Below are 27,484 nucleotides of genomic sequence, written 5' to 3'. Positions count from 1 at the left end.
CTCCACATCCTCCTAAAGACAGGACTCCTCAGCAACCAATGATGCCGAAAGAGTAGGAACCTGCACGTGCAGTTGCACAAGGTCAACATCCCGAGAGAGCACAAGGGTGAAAAAAGCACGCATTAAGGCGCTCAAACTCTTCTCCCCGCCCCGCCCCCCCCCCCAAGTAAACCTGCAGAACGGTAGAAGTTTCTCGCCACTCAAGCGTACGGGTCCGACAGAACCATTGCTATGCTCCCCAACGAAAAGAATGGGCAGTCTGCCAGCCAGGAAGACTCTGGAACCTTCAAATGCCACCCAAATGGGGAAGAAGAACCAAATTCAAACAAGGACAGATCCATCACAGAGGCGGAATCTGAGTCTCAGAGGTGTTATGCAGCAAGAGCCTCCCAAACCTCCTTTGGTGAGATTCGAGAGGCAGAAAACCTCTGGAATGATGAAGCCGAGGAACCCAAGGGAACCTGGAGCCGACCCCAATTCATATTCATACAGAGAGTGGGGTAAGAAAACCCCTCCCCCCTGCAACAACAAGCCCTGCAAACAAGGCACCAACACCCAGGCGGGGTCAAAGGGGGGCCCAAGGCCCTCCACCAGGTCAACTCCTCCCCCCGACCCAGGATCCCTCAAGTGCCCAGGCTGTTCCCAGGACCCCAGGGCACAGCCGTCCTCCATATCCTCTTCTCCTGAAGAAAAGGCAGAGTCCAAGGGAAAGGCTGAAAAGAAGGGGACATGCTGGTTGGACCCAGAAGCCTCTGAAGCAGGAACCCGACTCTAGTGCCTCCGTCCCCAACTCGAATGGGGCAGCCCCCGAAGCTGCCCGAGTCTCATTACCAACTAAACCCTGCCAAGACTCCAAAAGCCTTAGACATTTGGGAGCTGGAAGTAGGGGGGAGGGGAGGGGAAGGGGAGGTGAAGGATGAATAACATGGGAAGGACCAGGGAGCACGGATTGAACCAAAGTCGAAGCGACTAATACCCCCAAGTCAGGGGTCCCAATAAAAAAAACCAGTGCAGCCGCCGGGCATCTGGATGGAAAACTACTCTAGCGAGTTGCAGAAGCCTAAACCTAGCATGCAATGCAGATGCTGCCTGTACCCTAACTGAATTGTCACCAGAACAGTACTGGAGAACAAGCAGAGAACACGACTCGCAAGACTCTGGGTCAAAGGTGTTGTTGACTCAACAGGCAGAATGACAGAGGCAAAAGTGATGACTGTCACCCTGAGATAAGGGCACACAGCAACCTTCAAATCTGCACGAGGTGGGCTGGAACTCGGAAAATGCATCAATAGGTCCACCGAGCCCTGACAGTGTTTTCGAAGGCCAGTAGACTGACTGCTACGGGAAACCGGGGCAAGGTGCTGCTAACTGGTTAAGACCCAAAGCTAACAAGAAGGGAGATCAAACACTGAAACCCCTGTAATGTGTACAATCATGGGGGTCACCAAATTATTATAAGTGGAACTATAGCCACACCAGGCAAGGAAAATAAAAACAAAAAGTAAAAAACCAGCGTTGAATGTAATGAAACGCCATTTTCTGGGTGAGACCCGGAGGCTCCCCAGAGCTTACTAGGCTGATATGCTAATGTTAGACTTTGGCATCAGTCATGTGTATGGAGTTCTATGGGCCTACAAGGGACCACGAGCCAGAACTTGGCCCACTCAGAAGAGGCAAGGGGAGCAATGGCCTATAGAAACCTCCATGTGGTTGGAAGCATCGTATGTCTGCCATCGACCGGGTTAGGCACCCAGAAAGGTAAGCATCCCAAAACAAACCCCTATTCTGGTGAAATTATTGCTACCACAAGCCGAACAAGTAGATAGAACTCCCCTAAAGGAAATAAGCAAAAAATAATGTCACACATCGCTGTCTGCATAGCTCCCCCCTCCCCGGGAGAGAAAAGAGTGTCACGACCCATGAGACTAAATAATGTTCTTCTCCCCACAGTGTAAAGAAAAAATAAAAATCTGCCATGCCAATAGGTGTCTAGGGGTATAATTAATCACTGTATAAAAACGGGAGAACAATATATTTTGCTAAGGGTGACAATTTAACAACCATTAAATAAATAGTAGCCAGAAATATTTATCAGCATGTAATACTATAGAATGCAAGTAATTATTTGAGACCTGAGCACTATCACCAGAATATGGAGTAAGCCATATATACACTAAAATCGTCTATCCAGATAAATTAATATGTATATGGGCTTAAAATAAACAAAAACCAAGAACTTAGCTTAAACACAACTGCACTCGACCGCAGCCGCCACTCTACTGCCCAGGACGTGGTCCACAGGCCCAACGTCGACTAACCGTCTACCCAAACACCAATTAACGTTCGCATGAACATTGTGAACATTCTATTTACAAAGGTCAGCCCTAAACTCCAACATTATTAACTAAGAGTTGTAATTACTGGTCTCACATTCCTTGAAATATAACGGCTACCAAATATGGGAATAAATAAATATAAAACTATAGGCAATTGATTTGCCAACAATCGCCCTGGCCATTCCCAATTGTCAACCGCCCACACGGCTAATTTCACGTGACATCCACCACCAAAACAAACCTTACATACACTACCCAGCTATCTATGTTATATATATATAATGTATATATATCTATATACACAAATCTTATACAACTGACAGCAATATTTACGTAGAGAAAACAATAACATAATACGAGGTTCGGGAGAATTGGCAGAATCGTAATAAGATTCGTGACAAAGAGGAAGCCCCAGACCCCTCACACCCGCTATCCACCCTTCAGTTCTTAGGCTGGATGTCAAAACACGCGAAAATAACGCCGACTGGAGGGAGGAAGGGATGCCGGCGAGCCTCTGGGTCTCTCCCAGAAAATGGCGTTTCATTACATTCAATGCTGGTTTTCTGAAGGGAGCCTCTTCGGCTCCATGGAGCTAACTACCCACAGAGGAAAAGAATAGGGACTTACCCGGGAGGCGGTCGTTGCTCACTCCTCAACCCGAAGTCGAGACAACTTGCTGCAACCGCCGACCCAAAGCGACACAGGCCTGACTAGGCCCAGAGACGTGCACAAGGTAACGAGTAGCCAGGACTCTGTTCGACCGCCAAAAACCCCGTGCCCGAATGTCAGCCCAGGACATGTTGCCAATGACGGCAGTAAGAGCAGCGATCTTGGAAACTTCATGGGCACGGGGATAGACCGCAGCCTGGCTAGCCTTAACATCCCTGCAGACAACCTAGGAGACCCACACCCGCGAACAGGGAAGAAGGGAAACCGGATCAACCTAAAGCACATTCTTGGAGACAGAGTCCGTGGCGCGCAAATAACGGCGGAAGGCTGCAACTGGACACAAAACATGAAGCTCACCAACCCGATCCCTAGAGGCCAATGCCAACAGAAAAAGAGCCTCAGAGAAACAAACCTGAACCGAAGGGGCCTCAACAAACCGTGGAGAAGAAAAAAAAGAGAGCACTCTGTCCAATGACAGGACGGCTCAGGCGGCGCCTGAACAGGCCGAAGGCGAAACGACACATGAGACAGCTTGTGAAACGGCACAGATGTAACACCAATACAGAAAGCAAGCTGAAACGGCTCCGCCAGCGCTGCACAATACGAGGCGACAGTGTGGGGGTAGATGACGGCCCCTAACCTCCACAAGAAAAGGACAAAGACCACGCCAACAAACACAGCTACCTAAGAAGGGACAGAAGGAAAAGGAAAGACTGCAAAAAAAAAAAAAACACTGCCGCCAAGAAGAAGCACGCAGGTCAACAGCACATCATCAACGAAGCCACCCAACTACCAACAAGTGAGAGACCCGAGGCAGACCGAACCAGCCCCGCCATGGGCCAATCGAGCCCAGGAAGAGGCCGAGCCGCGGTTAGATCTCGGGTGTGACCACGGAGCCAGCAGAGCCGGAAACCCAAGCCGGCAAAGGAGGAGATGGAACATCTGCCGTACAGAAAAACATCCCAACGCCAGCGAGCCCGCCAGGAGATCAGAGAACGACAGTCCCAACGCGAGACTCTAGAGAAGGGACACCGAGAGACCGTGAAAATGCCAACAGGAAGGGCAAGCCAGGAAATCAGGAACCCAAACCTGGCAACAGGAGATCCAAAAGGCACAAACAAAACACACAACCATGTGTAGGACAAAATGAGAAAACGGAAAAACACAAGAAAAGACCAGAAGAAAAGCTCCAGCACCAACACCCAGGGACAAGAGCGTAGCAGGAAGATGAGGAACGAGGAAGGCAAGTAGCAAATGAAGTAAAAGGGACACGACCAACAACACAGAGCCACTGGGCATGTCCCAACAAGCCTCGCCAACAACACAGAGTTGTGCGACACGTCCCAACACAAGACGAAAAGGAAAAAGGTGCAAAGGTATGCCACCAGACCAGTACCCGAACCAAGGAGTACGAGCTACGAGGATATGATTACCACATTTAAGATTCTCAAAGGAATTGAGAAGATAGAGAAAGACCGACTATGGAACCCTAGGGGCACTCGCACCAGGGGACACCGGTGGAATAAGAGCCCAAATGAGGCATAGAGACATGGGAAAGAAGTAGAGCAGTGTCAAAGTAGTAGAAAAGCGGAACGCATAAGGAAGAGATGTGGTGAAGGATCACACCACACACAGCTTCAAGCGCAGATACGATATAGCCCAGCAGGCTCAGGAACCTGCACATGAGCGAATGACTGGTGAGAAGCGGGACCAAAAAGTCAAAGCTCAACTCCCGCAAACACAACTATGGAAGTACAACTAGGTAAGAACTGTACAGAGAATCCAATGTATATGGAAGGGCTGAGCAAGGCACTGCAAGGCGGGCAAGAAATGAGTGACCCAGATAGGACCCCGAAAAACGGGGCCGTGACCCTCCTGGCAACCATTAACCCAGACGAACAAGGAAATGCCTAACAACCAATCCCCAACATGCAACCACAGTATGAAAACTGCAGCAAAATGTCACCTCAGAACATCCTGACAGTAACATGTACTCCCTAACATATACCCCCACCAATGTACCTTGTAACCTGGTGGAGGTGGGGCCCCTAGCTGGACTCAAGCATGGGTTGGACATACATAAGAGTGGGACTGGATGGGTATAAATAGGAGCTGCCTCGTATGGCCCAATAGGCCTGCTGCAATCACCCGTGTTCTGATGTTCTTATATTCGTATCCAAAAACCACGAACCAGTGCCTGGCCGAAAGAGATGCCAGACCGCATAAACTCACCTGCAAAACGTAGGCACGAACGTGTCACGACACAACGTAACCGAGAAGATTCCGCGAGCACCGCTAGTGGAAGAATGGCAGTGCCCCTCACCCAAACACAGGGAAAACTCAGCGTCTTCCCCATAGCAGCAATCTAGAATACCCCAGAACCTATGGGGCACGGACTGGAGAATTGAGAGGAGCGAGAGGCGAAACGTCCGAGAGACAAAGAACGCAGGACCTCAGCACATGTGCACACCGCCCACATCAAAACAAACCACGGCGCATGCACAGCAGGGATACCAGATGTGGGTTGCTAGAAGTCACGAGCTGAAGAAAGAAACCAAGAATGTGACTAGAAAAAACAGACAATAGTGATGTTAACGACCGAATCCCAGATGAGAGTACACAGGGCAGCTGCCAACCATAGTCGAAAAGAGCAGAAAGAAGTGAAAAGAAACAAAGCACAGCTTCCCATTTGGGCTACAAGGAGCCCAATCGGGCGACAAGAAGCTAAATCTGGCAACCCTGTGCAGCACAAAACAGTGCACGGAGAGAAGAGACAAACACGAAAGAACGAAACAGGACCGAAAACCGAGAAGCTCGGCGAAGAACCAAAAAGCCCCAGAAAGGATCGGAAGACGACAGACGTTCCAATAATACGGGAAGAAAGAAAATCTTCCCAATCCTTCTAGAACATAAAGAAGCAAGCGTGAAGCACTAAGGCACAGAAGGCAAAGTCGCATCCGAGACCAAAAGCCATGCAGAACCTCGAGAAGAGGAGAATATGATGGTGAAGGCCCGTCCCAAGAAGAAGGGTGGAGAAACGTACCCACCGACAGGACGGAACCGACGGATCTAAGGGACAAGGAACCGATCCCGGGGAGGGGCCGACCCCTAAAAACATGTACAGAGAGGGGGCGGGGAGAAAAACCCCACTCCTCCTAACCGCAAGCCCCGCCCAGAGGGTAGAAAAACCCAGGCGGGGTCCAATGTCAGCCCCGGGAACCCACAAGGCAGGTCCCGGGGCCGAGCCGTTCCCCCAAAGCCCCAGCCTCAAGAAAAGCCAGGGCAGCCGGACAAGTACTAAGGAAGGGAGGCCACTGCCAGACTCATAACACGGCTGGAGGAACAGGCTTGAATGCCCCGTCACTACCCTGGAAGGGGAATTCCCCGAGACCGCCTGAGTCTCAAGACCACCACGGGGGAAGAACAGGAGGGCGCAGAAGGAAACAAAACTGAAGCAACCAACACCCCCAAGTTCCGTCACACCAACGAAAATGGGGTAGTGTCGGGATTTCCAGGGAGCAAACTACCTAGTGCGTTGCCAGCAGCAAAACGCCACAAGCAACGCCCATGCTGCCTGTACCCGCATAAGACAGGGTAACCGAGTCACAAACAAGCAACAACACTCGAAGGACTATGGGCCGAAGGTGCCACCGACCCCACAAGCAGCAGACGGAGGCAAAGACAGTGAGAGTCACCCTGAGACAAGGGAACAGAGCAACCCTCGAACTTGCACAAAGTAAGTAAGTTTGTAACGCTTGCACAAAGCGAGAAAGGACTCGGGGGTCACATCCAATGAACCCATGCGCCCCCTTGGGGATTCCTAGGGTCTGAGCATTTACGGAATTCATGTCCAGGTAATCCCAGGCAGGGTACTGCTAACCGGCTCCCAAGTCTACCAAACAACCTTCAAAGAACTGAACCCCCGGGACGTGTACACTCACGGAGACCTAGCAGGGGAAACCACCGGAAGAATACTCAGTACGCAGGGGGCAAGAAACCAGACACCCCCCCCCCCCACCAGGCAGATAAACAAAAGAAAAAGAAAACCCCGCAAGAGATCAGCGTACCCAGACGGAACAGAGCCGGGCGCTATGATTGGTGAAAACAAGCTGAGCAGTATCCTGTGCCCCAGTCATAGCAAAACTGCCCTTCACCCTAAGGCGAACAAGAGAAACAGAACACCCCAGCACACAAAGGGCAGCCGAAAAAAAACAGTAAACGGCCTAGCAAAGGCAGAACCCAAGGAACTTGGGGAAGGTAACCCCAAGCCCCAAGGGCAGTACTTACAGGGCACCTAAGGAAGGAAACCCTAGGCACATGCTGCCCGAGTACTGGGAATCACTCCCAGCTCACGCACCACCTAGAAGACAGTCACCACACTCTAGGTACAGTGCTGAAACAACCACTGGAGCCGGAGCACACGACCGTTGCCTATAGCATCAGCCTCACAACTGAAAGGTGGATAGCTGGGCGAGGGTCTGGGGCTCCCCCTTCCCAGGAAGGGGGGAGCTGCGCAGACAGCAGCGCGGCGACGTGTGACATCATGCTTATTTGCTCGTTTCTTTTTGGGGAGTTCTATCTACTTGTTCAGCTTTCGGTAGGAATTTTTACCTGAATAGGGGTTTCTGGGACGCTTACCTTTCTGGGTACCTGACCCGGTCGATGGCAGACATAGAATGTTTCCAACCACATGGGGGTTTCTATAGGTCATTACTCCCATGCCTCTCTGAGGAGGGCCAGGTTCTGGCTTGTGGTCCCCGGTAGGGCCACAGAACTCCATACACATGGCTGATGCCAATGTCTGACTTTAGCATATCAGTCTAGATAAGCTCCGGGGAGCCGAAGGGGCTCTCCCCAAGAAATAATGAAATTTGGTGAAAGGTACATGACAACTGATTAGTTCATATGGTAAGTGACCTAACTCTTCGACTGCACGCATCCCATCATATGATAGGGTGAATAATTATGTTCAGATTTCGTGGGCACCATTTTTGAGTGTGAAGGCTATAGTTCAGAGTGAGCCACCAAGGCTGGTGCATGCAGCACCAGCTAACAGCATTGCTGTTCAACTTATGACCACAGCATCGCTAAAAAATGAATAAATATTTATGAAACTGCTATTATTTTGCGTTGGTAGTATTACAGAAGAGCCTGACTGTGATAAACACTGTGTATAATGTTCAGATATCAGTGAACACAATGCTGTTTATGATGTTCAAAGCACTAGGCAGGTAGCCACAGCACTCAGCCATTATTTGGTCCATGTAAGCATCTTCAAACGACAGCTCATGTTCCTTTACAAAATAAACTTTGGGAAAATTATTTGAGTTTGAGCTAGTTTCAAGTGTTATAATTTTTTTACAAATTCTTGAGGTTTAGGTTTTTTGAGCCCAACAGTTGTATTGGTGCATTGATTTTCTGGATGCTTTCTCAGTGGGAGTGGCAGAGTATCACCCTCTCTCTGCATCTTGTGAGAGGGCGAGATTCTGGTCCATGGTAGGATAAACAGAACTCTGCAACTGATGTGAATTAGTAAGTGGGAGCACTCTCAGCGAAATACCTTCAGACAGCCATAAGGAGCTTCCCCCATCAAAGTTTTTATTTCCTTTGAAATTTCAGGAGCATCCAATAAGACAGAGCATCCTATTACCCAGAAAATATACCTTGATACCTGCTTGATGGGGATCTGGGAGTTGTTCTACTCCCTAAGGCCGACCCAAGGCCAGGCTTGACTTGAGAGTTTGGTTTACTAGGCTGTTGCCTGGAGCGGCCAGCAGGCCAACATTAGTGTAATATGAAAGTAACTACATAATTTCAACATTATTACATTTAGCATTCAAACATGATATCTATAATCACAAAACAATATGCACCCTCTAAAACTATGAATATGAATAACAAGATCCTACAACCCATTTTTGGTACAGATACAATTTAAGGCCACATACCCCATACTGAACAGCTTCTTCAGTGTACGTTTCTAGACGGTTCTTTGTCACCTCTTGTGTCATGTGCTCCTGAATGTGTGCACGCTGGTCCTTAGTAAGTCCTGCAACCTCCCCAGCTCGCTCCAGGGTTTCTAGAGTTGTAATGTCTTCATCCTGTAAATTATAAAACCTATACTATAAATACTTCAAAGGACCTCGAAATCATATTACCTGTGAACACGTCACATTAACCCTAAACCCTTAAGCTGCGCATGGCATACGAATGCGACCGAGGATGCCGGCTACGATTCAAATCGCCCGTAGCTACACTTGGTTCACTTCAGCTTCCGCAGGGCTCATGTAAACAGACACCATTTAAAACAAAAATCGTGGGCAACATTCTCCGGTGTGAGAGCCACAGTACTGTATGAGCAACCAAGGCTGGTGCACGCAGCATGAGCTAACAGTGCAGGTGTTCAGCTTATGACCGCAGCATCACCTAAAAAGTAAAAATAAATATGTAACTGCTATTATTTATTGATGACAGCATTACAGAGGACCCCTGACTGTGATAAAAATGACCAGGATTGTGAAAAATAGCAGGATTGTTGTGATAATTAGCACTGTGTGGTAGGATAAATGCTGAGGGAGGGAAGGAGGTAGCGTCGTCTGCTGACACTGTGTGGCTTACTGTTGTCTGCACTCACCATACCAGCTTAGTGGTTCGCTATGGTGAACACAAATGTAGATACTTAAATATAACGTGTTTATTAGTGTAATAACAGCAAAAGGGTTATGTTGGGAGTAAGCATTTTTGTGAGTCATCTGCATGACTTGTATATTATATAAATATATCACACTACAGACTATTGAATAATATTACTGCAAAAAAAAGCTTTGAATGTAATGAGGCTTTCCAGAGCTATCCATGCTGATATGCTAATGTCTGACTTTGGCATCAGTCATGTGTATGGAGTTCTGTGGGCCTACCGGGACCACGAGCCAGAACCTGGCCCCCCTCACAGAGGCACGAGGAGGAATGGCCTATAGAAACCCCCGTGTGGTTGGAAGCATTCTATGTCTGCCATCGACCAGGTTGGGCACCCAGAAAGGTAAGCGTCCCAAAACAAACCCCCTCTATTCTGGTAAAAATTGCTACAAAAAGCCGAACAAGTGGATAGAACTTCCCAAACAGACATGAGCAAACGAGTATGACGTCACACGATGCTGCGCCGCCGTCTACGCAGCTCCCCCCCTCCTACTGTTAGGTATCGGGGGCATCAGGGGGAAAGAAACTATGCCCATTGTTTCTCGCCGGCGCCTGGGATAGAACCCGGGTGTTGGAAATTTCCAACATGATACAACACTGTTGTATTATTATTAATTATTACTAAACCTACTAATCATTGTAGTAATTAAAATTAACCAAACGTAGAGTTCACATGTACTAATAATTACATCTGTACAATAAGGCTAGAATTCCTACGTCACCAGACGCCAGTATTGCGTCAGATTCCATTATAATAAACACAACTATATCCAGTGTGTCTGAGAATTGAATTTGATTCTCTATAAACCAACGGTGTTCTGTGTGATAATTAATTACAGATAAACTGATCCCCAACTAATGCCAAATAGAGCGTTTATAGTTATAACTGTTATCTGGTAATAAATTTAACGTCACGCGTGAATGCCCTGGAGAGACTTTAATTCATCTCCATTGCTCGTTTACCATCGTAAAACGGGCAAATAATAATATTTAACTCCTCTGAATAATAAACTCGTCCTTATCCGAGCATTTCAATCACAACTGCGAGAAATGATAATATTCGTAGTAAATAATTTGTGTATCAAACGCAGGACGCGGAGCGGGGCAGGGGAGACGCGAGTACACGAGGCGACGCACTCAGAGAGAGACGCCATTACCCAAGCTACCAGGGTAGACGCCACCAAGAGCTCCAGAGGAAAGTCGCCACTGAGGTGTGAAGAACCTTTGCAGACCACAACTTAACTGGTGTCAGTGTCACTTTACACATCGTGTTGAATGTCAAGAGATTTAATTTGACATTCAGCCAGGAACCTGTTAAATTTGATTCCGTGTAGCCCAACGTGACCGGCCAGTGAAGCGCGTCAACATCTAGGCTAGGCTCGCCACCACGTGTTCGTTACAACGACGCCTGAACCTAGGACACGAACTTCGGCAAGCCTTAACTTACACAGTGCCCTATTAGCTAAGTACCTTTATTCCCATTTGATGCATCATCTAGGAGGGGGTTATAGCTGGGTAGCTTGTCGTCACGCAGAGCGACTATAAAAAACCACACCACAGGTTATTATTTACCTTCATTATTTAAATTAATTTTCTAGAACATAGATGTCTAGCAGCTTAATCTGTTGCTACTGAATATAATTTGATTTACAGCGTGTGTGAAGAATTCTCCGAGCTGTCATTTCTCGTGTTAATCATCTCCCAGTGTTCCATGATGAGTCCAGGAGATTCCGAGGATGAGTCATAACTGACTTCTTGGAAATCGTCTTCAAGCTAAGACCCATTCTGTATTCCTTAAATTCCATTATCTGTAGTATTATTCATGCAGAACACTGTTTCTTTGGATTGACATGTGTTTATTATAATTATTAATTTCCCATGTTATAATCTATGTTCTTATTGGTGATAAATATAATGATTCTATAATTGGTCATAGGATTAGATTATTGCATAATGGACTGGTGCACGAACGACACTAGTTCCTGGACATATATGAAGTTCCAGTAATAACCCCCCAATGTAGGTGTTTGAGGCTTTGATTCAGTTAAATTATACAGCCCATTAATTTATATAAGTGATCATATTCTCTAGTATTTATCCATAGTTACTGGTTCATCTAGGAATTTTCTAATGATCATGTTTTATTAGTTTCCCTCTTTACTATAAAAGCGGGTGGTCCTTCGTAATAGAATTTCATTACATTAATATTTAAATAAATAGAGTCAAGCCCCAAATGTCCCACACCGGGACCACAGGATCATGCGTCCAGTGTTCTGCCCGTTCAGCCACCGGATCCCATGCAGGAGCCTCCGGGACTCACCCAGAAAATTGTGTTTCATTACATTCAACGCTGGTTTTCTGGGGGGAGCCCTGTCAGCTCTCCGGTGCTACCAACCCAAAGACAAAAACAAGAGGGACCTAACCCGGGAGGTGGAAGTTGCTCACTCCCCAACGCAAAGCGGAGATAAAAACTGCAACTGTCAATCCAAGGCCACACAGGCCCAACAAGGCCCAGGAACATCAACAAAGGAATGCATAGCCAACTTACGAACAACTTGGGCACGGGGATAGACAGCAGGCTGGCAGGACCGAACCACCCCGCGGACGACCCGAGAGAACCGCACCCTGGAACAGGGAAGAAAGGAAACCAGAACAACCCAAAGGGTGACCCCGGTCATGGCAGCCGTGGCTTGCAAAGAACTGTGAATCACCGCAACCGAACACAACACATGATGCACCCCTGGCCAGACCAACCGAGCCCCAACAACCCATGGACCCTTCTGGAAAGCAGCTGTGTTAGTCATCGCCAAAAAAGGAAACGGCTGCAAGCGAACAAACCTATCAGGAGAATAAAAAGAGCCAAAACCCAAGCGCCGGAGGAGAGCGTGAAGCACCCCGACCTGACCCCCAGAGGCCAACGCCAACAAGAAAAGAGCCTTGGAAAAATAATCCAGAACTGAAGGGGCCACAACAAACCGAGGAGAAGAAAAGAGAACACCCAATCCAAGAACCAGGATGGCTCAAGCGCCACAAGAGCAGGCCGGAGGTAAATCATGGTAAAGACAGCTCGCGAATTGGTGCAGAGGTAACACCAAAACCAAAGCAACCTGGAGCGGCTCCACCAGCGCTGCACGAGACAAGGCGACAGTATGTGGCAAGATGACGGCCTAAGCCTCCACAAGAGAAGGACAAGACCACTCCACCAAATGCAGCAAACCTACGGAGGGACAAAAAGAAAAAGGAAGGACCGACAAAAAAAACCACACCGCCGCTGAGACAAAGCACTCAGGTGGGACACCATCAATGAAGCCTCCTTTTTTTTTTTTTTTTTTGCAGGGATATTCCTGCGCGGGCCCTAAGCCTCTGGCTGGCCCACTAAGTGTTGCTTGTTTCTGTTTTACATGGGTGGAGTACGAGTATTTATGACTCGTATGGTCGCTTTAGTAAGATTTTGCCATATGTGTTTAACAACTTCTTCTGCTCTGTTGAATCTAAGTTGAAATCTTAATGGGTTTGTGACTGTGCACTGTGTTAGATAATGTTCCAGTGGTCTGTCGGGCATTGAAGCCTCCTGATCACCAACATATGGTGAGAGACTTGAGGCAGAACTGAACCAGTCCTGCCATGGACAGATCGAGCATAGGAAGAGGCAAAGCAGCGGGAAAACCCCGGGTGCAAACACCGAGCAAAGAGAGCCGGAAACCTGAACCCGGCAAGGAACCAGATGGATCCAGATGGACGAAAAAGATTAGAAAAACAGCCCAAGCACCAGCAGCTAGGGACAGAAGCGTAGAAGGAAGATGAGAAACGAAGAAAATAGGCAGCAACCAGGAACGAAAGGGACATGGCCAACTACACACAGAACCCAGGAAGGAACCTGTACACCAGGCGATTGACAGTTGAGAGGCTGGACCAAAGAGCCGGAGCTCAACCCCCGCAAGCACAAATAGGTGAGTACAGAGAAGCCAATGTATATGGAAGGGCTCAGCCAGGCACTGCACGACGGTCAAGGAATGAGTTTCCAAAATAAGACCACGAAAGACGGGGCCATGCCCAACCGTGTAACAAAGAACATAGACGAACAAGGAAGGCCACAGAAAGATGCACGCAATGGGCCAAACAAAACACCACAACCAACCCCTAACACTCATCCAAAAACAACGAACCATCGCCTGGCCGAAAGGGAACGCCCGACCGAATGAACTCACCTGCAGAGCGTAGCCACGAATGTGTCACGACACATCTGAACCGAGAATATTCCGAGAGCACCGCTAGTGGAAGAAGGCCAGAGCCTCACACGCAGGAGAAGAGAGGGGAAGAGGCGAATGCAGCACCCCACACCCATATGCAGAGAAAACTAAGCGTCTTCCCCATACTGGTAATCCAAAACACCCCCAGTATCAACGGGGCCCAGACAGGAGAGATTAAAGAGCGTGAGAGGTGAAGCACCCGAGAGAAAAAGGACGTGAAACACCAACACTCGTGAATACCGTCCAAAACAAAACAAACTCCCACGGTGCATGCGCAGGATGCAGGAGGTCCGAACTGCACAACCCGCTCGGTGGGGAGGGTGCCAACTAGGAGCATTTAAGGAATATTAGCAGTGCCGAGACAGAGCACAGAAAAAAGATACAATTACAAATGAACGAGACAGTACTGAAAACCAAGAAGAAACACGGAAGAGGACCACTGAGCCCTAAAAAAGACTGGAGGTAAGCCTCATCGGAAGACGACAGATGTTCTAATAATACGGGAAAAATCGAAGACCTTCCTGAACCTTCGAGATCCTACAGAGGCAAGCACAAATCACGAAGGCTCATAAAGGCACAGTCGCACCCGAGACAAAAGGTCACACAGAACCCCGATACGAGGGGGAACATGACCCCAACATGACGGAGAAGTCCTGACCCAGAGAAGAAGGGTGAGAAAAACGAAGAAGAGTGCCCACCGATAGGGCGAGACCGACGGACCCGAAGGGACAGGGACCAAACCTGGGGAGGGGCCGACGCCCAACAGCTCATACGCAGAGGGGGGGGAGGGGGAGAGAAGAAATAAACCAACTCCCTTTAACTGTAAGTCCTGCTCAGAGGGGAGAAAAACACCGGTGGGGTCCAACGAGGTCCGAGGTCCCCCAAGTAAGCCCCTCCCAAGCCTCGGGAATCTTCACGGCAGGCCCCGGGGCCGAGCCATCTCCCCAAAGCCCAAGCCTCACAAGAAAAAGCCGGGGCAGCCGGATAAATACTAAGGAAGGGAGCCCACTGGCAGATTCATACAACACAATTGAAGGAACAGGCTCAAATGCCTCTGTCGCAAACCCGGAAGGGGAAATCCCCGAGACCGCCAGAGTCTCAAGACCATCGAATCCCCACCCTGACCCCGAACCCACAGACGGTGAGGATCTGGATGCAGGGAGGAAGGTGGGGAACCGGACGAACCACAGAGACAGCGGAAAGACAAGGGGGCGCGGACGGAAACAAAACCGAAGCGACCAACACCCCCCAAGCCCTGTCACAACAACCAAAATGGGGCAGCCTCGGGGCTTCCTGGAAGCAATCAACCTAGTGCGTTACAACCACCTGAACCCAATGTACAACGCTCGTGCTGCCTGCACCCACATAAGCAGCATAAGACTGGGTAACAGTCACAAACAAGCAACAAAACTCGCAGGACTCTGGGTCGAAGGTGCCACCGACGCGAAATTCAGCAAACGGAGGCAAAAACCAGTGAAAGTCACCCTGAGACAAGGTAACAGAGCAACCCTCGAACTCGCACAAAGCAAGTGAGGACTCAGGGGTCACATCCATCGGACCCACGCGCCCCCGTTCTGATTCCCAGGGTCCTGAGACGGAACTCACGCTCAGGGAACCCCAGGCAGGGTACGGCTAACCGGCGTCCAAATCTACCAAACAACTTTCTAAGAACTGAACCCCCGGGATGTGTACACTCAAGGGGACCAAGCAGGGGGGTACCACCAGAAGAGAAGAGAACTCTGTACTTAAGGGACAATAACCAAGGCAGAATTCCCCATCAGGCAGGCAAACAAAAAGAAAAAGAAAATCCCTCAAGAGGACAGTGTACCCAGGTGGAACAGAGCCGGCTGCTATGAACAGTGAAAACAAGCTGTGCAGTACCCTGCGCCCCTTACCACTGCAAACTGCCACTTACCCTAAGGCGATCTAAGGAGACAGAACACCCTAGCACACAAAGGGCGGCCGCAAACCAAGCAGTAAACGGACTAGCAGATGCAGAACCCAAGGAACTTGTTGAAGTTGGCCCCAAGCCCCAAGGACAGTAGTTACTGGGCACCTAGGGAGGGAAGCCCTAGGCACATGCAGCCCGAGTAGCGAAGAATCACTCCTGGCTCACGCATCACCCAGAAAACAGTCGTCACACATAAGGCACAGTGCTGAAACAATCACTGGAGCCAGAGCACACGTCCTTCGCCTATAGTATCAGCCTCAGAACTGGGGCGTGGATGGCCGGCGCGGGGGTCTGGGGCTCCCCCTTCTTCCCTCCTGGGAAGGGGGGAGCTGTGCAGACGGTGGTGCGGCGACGTGTGACATCATACTCATTTGCTCGTTTCTGTTTGGGAAGTTTTATCCACTTGTTCGGCTTTTTGTAGCAATTTTCACCAGAATAGGGGGCTTGTTTAGGGACGCCTACCTTTCTGGATGCCTAACCCGGTCGATGCAGATATAGAATGCTTCCAACCACACGGGGATTTCTATAGGCTATTGTTCCTCGTGCCTCTGTAAGGGGGCCAGGTTCTGGCTACCAAATGTCGAACAAGTGGACTGAACTCCCCCAATGAAAATTAGCAAACGAGCATGACGTCATCACGTTGCTGTACCACCGTCTGCGCAACCATCCCCTTTCCCTCCCCAGGAGGGGAAAGGGAAAGCCCCAGACCCTCGCACCGGAGATCCAACCGCGGCAGTTCTTAGGCTGGATGTTGAAAACACGCGAAAACACCGCCGACCAGAGGGAGGGATGCCTCTGGGTCTCACCCAGAAAATGGTGCTCCATTATATTCAACGCTGCTTTTCTGGGTGGAGCCCAGTCGGCTCCCCGGAGCTAACTACCCAAAGACAAGGAAAAACATAGGGACTTACCCAGGAGGTGGTAAGTCCTCATTCTTCAACGCGAAGTTGAGACAACTGGCTGCAACTGCTAACCCAATGCAACTCAGGCCCTACTAAGTCCAGGGACACTGACAAGGTAGCGAGCGGCCAGGACCCTGTTCGACCTCCAAAAACCCGTGCCCGAATGTCAACCCAAAACATGTTGCCAAAGACGGCAGCCAGAGCAGCAAACTTACGAACGTCGTAGGCTCGGGGATAGACCGCAAGCTGGCTAGACTTAATAATCCTGTGGACGACCTGGGAGACCCGTGCCCAGGAGCAGGGAAGGAGGAAAACCGGGTCAACCCAAAGTGCATCCCCGGCCACCAAAGCCGTGGCGCGCAAATAATGGCGGAGAGCCACAACCGGACACAAGACATAATGCACCCCCAACCTGACCAACCAAGCATCAACAACCCAAGGACCCCTCCAGAAAGCAGAAGTCTCATTCTTCGCCAGAAAAGAAGGAGACGGCTGCAACCGAACAAACCTTCCACCAGGACCAAAGGAGCAGAAACTCCTGTGCCAAAGGAGAGCATGACACTCCCCAACTATACCACCAGAGGTCAATGCCAACAGGAAAAGAGCCTTAGAAAAACAATCCTGAACTGAAGGGGCCACAACAAATCAAGGAAAAGAGAGAAAAGAGAGCACCCGGTCCAAAGACCAGGATGGCTCAGGAGGTGCATGAGTAGGCCAGATGTGAAACAACGCACGAGACAGCTTGTGGAATGGGGCAGAGGTAACATCAATACCGAACGCAAACTGGAGTGGCTTCAACTCCACCGCATGATACGAGTGATAGTATTCGGCATAAGATGACGGTCCTGGAACAACGACGAAAAAAGGAAGGACAAGACAAGCTTATCAGAGACCGAAGTACACCTACGCAGTGATAGGAAAAACTGGAAAGACCGCCAGGAAACTTTATACAGCCGCCGAGACGAAGCACGCAGGTGGCAGACCAACAACGAACCCACCTGGGCCCAATACAAGTGATGATAGACTCGAGTCAGAAACTCCAGATGCAAAGACTTAAGAAGAACGAACCAGCCTCATACTGGGCTGGACCGATCTGCTGAAAGAGGAGGAGCCCTGGGAAGACCCTCGGGTTCGGACACAAGCAAGAAGAGCCTGAAACCAAGGCTGGGCCGGCCAACAAGGAGCCAGAAAGACAGCTCTCCCGTGGTTGTGAGTTCCCGTAGTGAACAAGTGAACCAGAACTCAGAGCAAAAGCTGAACTGGTGGAAGGAGGTACAGATAACTCCACCTGGCCCAGTCCTGCCTGAAGGCATCGCCCCCGACTGCGAGGCCATTGAAGAAGGGCGCCAGAAATCAACAATGTCAATGCTAAGAGATCCACTTCCGGAGGCCTGAATCTCTGGCAGAGCCAACTGAACGAGTTGGCCTTGACCATCCATTCTGTGGACAAGGAAATAAACCGGAACAGGCCGTTCGCCAGGACATTAGACACCCCCCAAATGTGAACTGCCAGGAGAGTCAAACCCTGAGAACTCAGCAGACGAGTCACCTGAAGCGACCAGCTCCAAAGAGTCAAGGACCACATGGAACCTCCTCGGTTCAGGCAATGAACCACGGGGAAACAGTCTGAATGGAGCCGGAGCATCGATCCGTGAGCAACCCGAATCCTCCGGAGCGACATCCACACAGCCACGAACTCCCGCACCGTGCTGTGAGTCCGACGGATCCCACTGTCCCTGGCTAGCCTGGTGAACACTGGTCACAAATCCCCAGACATGAGACGATGCGTCCGTGAACACATCGAGCAAGGGCTAAGGTAAGGGCCAAGGCACTGAACCCCCAAAAAATCCAAAGAGGAAGCCGATGATGCAGCAACCAACGTAAAGCCCCTGGAGACTGAACCCAGTGGTCGCAAGAGAGGCGGAAGGGACATCCACGAAGGAACCAGAACAGCCGACAAAGCCACACCTGACCTGGCAGGTAGACCATCATGGCAAAATTCAGGCTCCTTCATACACCCTTGAGCAACTGCCACGTGACTCGAGAACCCCCTCAGGAACAGCCGAAGGCAGGAACGCAGGTGAAGCAGAGCCGCCGGAGGAAGAGACACGGAAGCGGTCTGAGCATCCCACACAAGACCCAGCCAAAACCAAACCTGAGAGGGAACCAGATGGGACTTCCGCCAGTTCATCAGGAACTCGAACCCAGCGAGCTGGGAAAGAACCAAATCCCTGACGACCAGACATGGGGACTGGCTGAGATCCCAAACCAACCAGTCGTCGAGGTAGGCCAGAACCCGAACACCCAACAGATGCAGGCAGTTCACCATGACCCGAGTAAGGCGTGTGAAAATGCGAGGGGCCAGATTCAAGCCAAATTGAAGGTAACGAAAGCGGTAACCTTGACGCCCCACAACAAAACCGAGTCAGTCCCTGAACTCGGATGAATCGGGACGTGCCAATTGGCATCCTCAAGGTCCAGGAACACCATCCAAACGCCTGGCTCCAACAAAAGACAGACCTGGGACAGAGTAGTCATCTGAAAGAGGGGCAATAAACCCATCAACGGGTTCAGACGGGACAAGTCCAGGATAACCCGGAGGTCCGCGCAGTCCCGTTTCGGGACCGGAAACAGGTGGGAAACCCACCTTAGAGACGAGGTCGTTTTGACCATGCCCAAGCAAACCCAACTCAAGATGACTCGACAGAGAGCAGAAGAGGCCTGCCCTGCCAAACCAGAACCCCCCGAAGAAGCAAGCACCGCCTGCCGATTTGCGAGTTGAGAAGCAAAAAACAGCAAAGCTGCATCCCGCAGGAGCGGCGCGAACAGCTTCAACAATGCAGATGACACACGCACTGCCGAGGGCAACGCACCAAACCCAGAGGCGGCCCCAGGTTCCTCCACATCCAACTCAAGCCAATCCAAGGACAGCTCGAGGAGGGAGAAGAAATGCAGGGCAGAAGCCAGCAGGCCAATTGTACGCAAATCCTCAACGACCAATGCAGCTAAAAGGGGAAGGAACCTGCATTTGAACCAAGGGCAGCCAAGTACTGAGCAGTAATGACACAGCGGAGTTAGGTCCCAAGGTGACTTGAGAAAGGTGGCCCAAAGCCCCAAGCGCAGTACTTACAGGGCGCCTAGGGAAAGAGATCCTAGGAGCAATGCAGCCCGAATACCATAGAATATTAATCCTGCCTCACACACAACCTGTAGAGAATGACCACGAAACAAGGCACAGTAACTGAGAGCAAAACTGGAGCCACAGGCACCTGACCAGCCAATATCACATCAGCAGAGAACTGCCGATTGGATCATCGATGTGAGGGTCTGGCGCTCCTCCTTCCCTCTCCCGGAAAAGGACGGGGGTGGGGGGGGGGGGGGAGGAATTGCGCAGACAGCGGCGCAGCAACGTGATGACTTCATGCTCGTTTGCTAAATTTCATTGAGGGAGTTCTATCCACTCGTTCGGCTTTCGGTAGCAATATTTTCACCAGAATAGGGGTTTGTTTTGGGGGTGCCTATCTTTTTGGGTGCCAGATCTGGGCAATGGCAAACATAGAATGCTCCCAACCATAGAGGGGGGGGGGTTCTATAGGCCATTGCTCCTTGTGCCTCTCTGAGGGGGGCCAGGTTCAGGCTCGTGGTCCCTGGTAGGCAAGAACTCCATGCACTTTGATTCATGCCAGAAAGCTAATAGTTACATATCACATTGATCATCATTATTGCAAGTATTTCACAGCACACCAGGCTAAAAACAAACTCCAAAATAGCACCTGTTGCTATATTTTGCCATCAGTCTACAACCAAAATATTAGATCACTTGGTAAACATTTTGACGATTTAAATGCATTACTCACAGCAATAGGTACTAACTTATCGTTCATTATTTTAACAGAAACTTGGCTAAATAAAGACTATACCCAACTCTACAACTTAGCTGGTTATAAAGCCATTCATAACTGTAGGCCTAATTAAAAAGGTGGTGGCACAGCTATATATTACCGAGATACATTTATCTGCAACAGTGTTATTAGTGACAGAGATGACTACTGTGAATATACTTTTACTAAGTTTACAATTAAATCCCTTAAATCGTCTTTGACTATTGGAGCCATCTATAGATTTCCCAATGCTAACATAGCTTCTTTCTCAGACAACCTAAGGAATCTTATTATAAACAACAATCTCAACAAAAACCTCATCATTCTGGGAGGAGACTTTAATATTGACCTGGGTCAACAAAATTGCTCTCAAGTTGACTATTTCCTTAACAGCATGAACTCCTGTATGCTAATCCCCACAATCACCAAACCTACCCGATTCACTCAAACATCAGCCTCTACCTTGAACCACATATGGACGAACATAACAGCTCCCCTTGTATCTGGTATAATCTACGACAGAACAACTGACCACTATCCTACCTTTCTCATAGCAAACATGGACATAACACCACCAAAAAGCAAGAAACTTTCATTTAGGCTACACAGTGAATCAACTTTAGGCAATCTTACAGATGCACTTCACAATATTAACTGGGATTCTGAATTCAATAATACCCAGGATATAAATTCATTAGCTAACCTCTTCCTCTCCAAAACTCTAAGCCTCTACAACCTTCATTGTCCCCCGTCTTACCAAGCAAGTAACTGACAAAAGATTAAACAATCCATGGCTCACAAGTGGCATTCTCAACTCAATCAACAAGAAACATGAATATGAAAAGAAACTTACGATTGGCCTAGTTTCAAAGGAAGTAGCTAAAAGGTACTCATCAATGCTTACCAGTATCATAAGAAAGGTAAAACTTGCATATTATGTGAATAGATTCAATGAAGCAAAAGGCAACATGAAAACCACTTGGAAAACAATCTCTAGTATCCTAGGAACTAAACAACACTCACATAACCAAATAAAACTCTACAAGGATGGGGGATATACCTTCAACTGATTTAGAAATGGCAAACGAATTTAATAGTTTCTTTTCATCGGTTGGTGATAATCTTGCCAGTAAAATCCCACAGACTCAGACACATATTAACACATATCTCTCAGGCAGCTATCCAAACTCTCTTCTCCTTTCACCAATCAGCCCGGCAGATGCTGTGTCCATCATACACTCTCTAAAAACCAAGGCAGGGAACACCAGTAAAATTCCGTCCATTGTATACAAGAGCGCCACCCATGCCCTTGCCCCACCCATAGCCCTACTGTTCAACAAATCTATAGAGTGTCACACCTTCCCTGATATCCTCAAAAAAGCAAGAGTAACGCCAGTCCATAAAGGAGGCAATCCGGCGGACATAAACAATTATAGACCAATATCAAATCTACCATTCTATCAAAAATATTTGAAAAAATTATTTACAAACAGCTCTATTCCTACCTCGTAAAATTCGACATACTCAGCCCCTGCCAGTTTGGCTTCCGGTTCCAAAAGAGCACCAACGATGCAATCATTAGTCTCCTTGACGTAATCTACTCAGCCCTTGACCATTTTGAGTTTCCGATTGGACTCTTCATTGACCTAAGAAAAGCCTGTGATACTGTTAATCACAACTACCTCTTAGTTAAACTCCAGCATTATGGAATCCGAGGCCTTGCCCTTGACTACATCCGATCCTATCTTAGTGACAGACACTAATATGTAACCATCAATGATACAACTTCTTCCAATCTACCAATTACCGTTGGAGTGCCACAGGGCAGTATCTTAGGACCTCTTCTATTTCTTATGTATATAAACGATCTGCCTAATGTCTCTAATATTCTCAAACCTGTATTGTTTGCTGACGATACTACCCTTATCTATTCAGACCTCAACCCACATACACTAAATAATGTTGTGAATAATGAATTAAAAAGAAGTCCACTTATGGATGTCAACGAACAAACTAACATTAAACATCGAAAAGACTTACTACATCTTATTTGGAAGCAAATCATCAAATGCAATTCAGCTACAGATAGACAACATTAACATCAGTAATAAAAATGATGGCAAGTTTCTTGGCCTATTCCTAGACAAGAGACTCAACTTCAGCACCCACATTCAACACATAACTAAGAAAGTCGCTAAGACAGTTGGTATACTCTCCAAAATTAGATATTATGTTCCTAACTCTGCTCTCCTCTCACTATACTATGCACTAATCTACCCCTATCTTAATTATGGTATCTGTGCATGGGGGTCTACCACTGCAAACCACCTTAAGCCCATCATCATGCAGCAAAAATCTGCTATCAGAATAATAACTAACTCTGCTTTCAGACAACACTCAGCTCCCTTGTTTAAATCCCTAAACTTGCTAAATATTAACTCCCTCCACACATTCTCTTGTGTCAACTACATTTACAAAACACTGTTCTTAAATGCAAACTATGCTCTGAAACTCTCACTGGACAGATGTAATAGGACCCATTATCACCACACCAGAAATAAATATCCCTTTGATATCCCCAGGGTCAAACTTAATCTGTGTAAACACTCTATGCAAATTAAGGGACCTAGTCTATGGAACTCACTCCCTAGTGAATTGAAAAACTGTAAAACTTTTGCCTTATTTAAAAGCAAAACCAAAAAGTACCTTATTTCATCTTCTTAGTTCCCTACACTGAGCTTTAAATTTGCTCTGTACCTAGTGTTACCCAATCTCCTAATTTTTATGTATTTAACCCAAACAACCTTATCATTGTGTTCACTACTGTCTTCTTTTATGTGCTAGCCATATGCAGTATTGTGCGTACCAATTTTTGTCAACTACCATTCAAGCTGTCATTGCAATCAGTCTTAGCTACCTATGTGCTTTAATATACTGTACCTACAATTTTCTCTCATTTTTTTTTCTTGCCATGTAACTGTTATCATTTTTTTTTTATAAATTTTGCAAGTATTTACCTACTTAACATTTTCTTAGATTAAGAAAATTTTAATCCTGCCCGAAACGCTGTGCATACTAGTGGCTTTACAAGATTGTAATTACCATATTATGTATCCTCACATTCCCAATTTACCTTCTTGTATTTGCATAAATAAATAAATATATACATAAATAAATAAATATTAGCCTGGAAAGTTTCGCGAAGCCGACGAGGCTCCCCCCAGAAAAATAGCACACATAACATCAGTTTCTCAAACTTGCACAAACACTTTTAAATTTTTTTGTGCATAATCAAAGAGGAAATGCTCCAACTTAGCCTAAATGATGACCAACGTAACTTGAAAAAACAAGAAAATCAAAAATATTTTTAAAATTGAATATTGAAAATTTCAGATTTTCAAATCAGATTACAAAATATAAAATATCACAAGCTGTTTATTTGGTGTTATTATGCTCTTAGAATAGCATATGATCTTCATTTTCATCAAACTAGATTACAAGTTTTTAGTATAATTTTCTTAACAAAAAATCGTCAATATGGCATTTGAAATATGTGGCAAATTTAGTAAAAAAAAAAACAGCGTTGAATATAATGAAACGCGATTTTCTGGGCGAGTCCCGGAGACTCCCCAGAGCTATCCAGCCTGAATGGACATGTATAACTTTCTGGCATCAGTCAATGTGCTTGAAGTTCTTGCCTACCGGGAACCACGAGCAACCTGGCCACGCCGCTCAGACTGGCACGAGGAGCAATGGCCTATAGAAACCTCCCTGGGGTTGGGAGCATTCTATGTCTGCCATCGACTGGGACAAGCACCCAGAAAGGTAAGTGCCCCAAAACAAACTCCTATTTTGGTGAAACTATTGTTACCGAAAGCCGAACGAGTGGACAGAACATCCCAAACGAAAATTACCAAAGGAGCATGACGTCATCATTTTGCCATGCCGCAGTCTGTGCAACGCCCCCTCCCCTCCCTAGGAGGGTGAAGGGGAGCCCGAGACCCTTGTGCCAGCACCCAACCTTCCGTTCTTAGGCTGGATGTCAAAAAACAGGAAAAACACCGCCGACTCGGCGATGGGAGGGATGCCGGGGAGCCTCCGGGACTCACCCAGAAAATGGCGTTTCATTACATTCAACGCTGGTTTTCTGGGGGGAGCCCCGTCGGCTTCCCGGAACTACCTCACCAAAGATAAGCAAAAGAGGGAAAGACCCGTGAGGCAGATGCCAAACGCCCTAACACAAAAACAAGACCACAGGCGAAACCAAAGAACTCTGCAGGTGACCCGGCAGACCTGAACACCAAAACAGGAAGGGAACCCGGGCAAACCAAAACACGCCTACGGCCCCAGAGGCCAAAACTCGCAGAAAACAGCGTAGTGCCGCAACTGAACAACACATGAAGCACCCCCGGTCTGACCAACCAAGCAGCAATCAAAGGACCTCCCCGGAAAACAGCAGACCCAAATATCACCCAAAAAGAAAGAGACTGCAGCAAAACAAACTACCACCTGGACCAAATGAGCAGAAAAAACAAGGGCGCCGGAGGAGAGCCTGAAACTACCTGACCCGACCCCCAGAGGTAAACACCATCCGGAAAAGGAGACCCATAAAACACACAAAAAAACACACCAGAACCGAAGGGGTCATGACAAACTGAGGAGAAGAAAAAAAAAAGATTAGAGCGGCCCCGCCAGCGCCGTCCAATTCGAGGGAAAAGCATATGGCACCAGATGACAGTTCTGGAACAACCCAAAATGGAAGGATAAGAAAACCCTATCAGAGACCGAAGCACCCTTCACAGTGATAGGAAACCCGGAAGGATCGTCAGGCAACTACACACTGCCACCGAGATTAAGCACGCATGTGGGAGACCAAGAACGAAGCCACCAGTCCCCACACACGCGACGAAAAACTCGAGACAAAAACCCCAGAGGCGAAGACTCGAGGGGAAGAACGAACCAGCCTCGGGCAGGGCTGGACCGACCCGCAAAAAGAGGCGGAGCCGCGGAAAGACCCTCAGGATCGGAAACCGAGCAAAGCAGCGCCCCAACCAAGGCTGGCAAAGAAAGAATGAGAAGGAACGGCCGCTAGGTAACCAGGAACCCAATCCCGGAGAGCCGGGAAGGAACCAAGCCGGGCGAGCAGACATACCCCGACCGGGAGGAACCCCACTCCTTGGGACCCCTGAAGGACCAACATGGCCAAAAATGAAAGAGCTAGGACCCAGGCAAAGCTCAACGAGGAAAACGAGCACCACGAACCAAATTTCGAGACGCGAAGCAAAAAACAATGACCCCCTGCAACCCACAGGAGTTGCGCAACCAGCTCCAGCAGGGAAGAACGACGCACGTGTGTCCGAGGTATACATGAGGAGAACTACTCAGGACGTGTACCATAGGAAAACAAATATGTACATACTAGAAAAGGAACACAAAGAAAAAGCCGTAGCCAGGACTGGAATCCTAGCTCCTCCAGTCCCAAAGAAAAGGAGCCGAAGGGCAGGAGTGGTTGATTGGAAGTTAACAATCACCCGCAGACATTGCAACACAGAAGCTGGCAGGGAGATACAAGGTAAAATTAAAAGAACTCTGTTCCACAACTTAACATTAGGGCAAGCCAAAATCACGGAACTGAACATGTACCGAGACCAACCCAACACCGAACAACAGCAGAGCCAATAAGTACCTACCAAGATAAACAACTTTGTGTAGCATAGAGGTAGGAAAATAGGCAATGAAAAGACCCTATTTATGGTCTGGGCACCGGCATCTAGGGACATGAGAGGACAACAAATATATTACGAACAACGAAGATCTAAGTAGCAGCCGGTAACGTAATGTACACGACCAACCACATCGAGTGTTGTTGAACACACATACACAGACTCTATGGATATAAGGGTGCAGCCAAGCACCGAAGACAGGCAAGGAAGGAGTGTCCAGAGACCGAGTCAATGAATGAGTATATAGACAGCACAAATTGAGGCAACGAAGGAGTGTCCAGATATCAAGAGAAGACCCAGGCGCCGAAAGACGAAACACCAAATTAGGTGAAACACCCCTCACCGAACACCGGAAATAGCGTAACACCAGGCGCCACTCTGAGCCACCCCACACCCACAAGCAGAGAAAAAGAACAAGGTGATTGCCCCACATATAAAATCCAGAACACCCCCAGTATCTAGGGGGATATGACAGGAGAGAGAAGATGAGTGAGAACGGCGTATAAGCCACTAGAAAGGACGGGGAACACCACCACTAGCGTACACTGCCCAAAACAAAACAATCACCCCGGACCCTACGCCTGAGGTCGAGCCACACACCTGTCTTCCTGGAAGGGCGCCAGTAAGATGTATGTAACGAATATTAGGAACAGCGAGACAGGAAGGAGAGACGATGTGAATACAAAAGAATGCAAAACAGAATCGAAAGAAGAAAACAGTACGGAAGAGGACCAACGAGTCCGAGAAAAGACTGGAGGGAAGCCTCACTGGAAGTCAACTGACTTTCAAATAATATGTGAAGTATCGAAGAGTTTCACAAACCGTCGAGAAGCAAGCACAAAAACAAGGAGGCACATATGGGCCCAATGGCACCCTTGACCAAGGGTCATGCAGGGAACACAAGTGCAACACGAAGAAATGTACATGTCCAAGAGGTTAAGACAGCGGTGAAAAGCACCCACAAGAAGGACGGAAGTGACGGACCCGAAGGGACATGGAACCGAACCCGGGGAGGGGCAGACAAACCAACTCGGACTCAGAAGGGGGAAGGAAAACCCCACACTGAGGAACTGCGT

The 27,484-nt window shown here is 48.3% G+C and overlaps 1 protein-coding gene across 1 annotated transcript in view; it reads right to left on the bottom strand.

Moving 5' to 3' along the window:
- Nucleotides 1–27,484, bottom strand: part of LOC123768304 (uncharacterized) — a 379,377-nt gene that overhangs the window by 212,186 nt on the left and 139,707 nt on the right. The window contains exon 4 of the mRNA XM_069307207.1: nucleotides 8,954–9,106. Within this exon, the coding sequence (XP_069163308.1) occupies nucleotides 8,954–9,106 (153 nt within the window). The remainder of the gene's footprint in view (nucleotides 1–8,953; nucleotides 9,107–27,484) is intronic.

This window comes from Procambarus clarkii, chromosome 59 (genome assembly GCF_040958095.1).
Source record: "Procambarus clarkii isolate CNS0578487 chromosome 59, FALCON_Pclarkii_2.0, whole genome shotgun sequence".
NCBI classification, from domain to species: Eukaryota; Metazoa; Arthropoda; class Malacostraca; order Decapoda; family Cambaridae; genus Procambarus; species Procambarus clarkii.
This window is presented reverse-complemented; position numbering and strand designations above follow the sequence as displayed.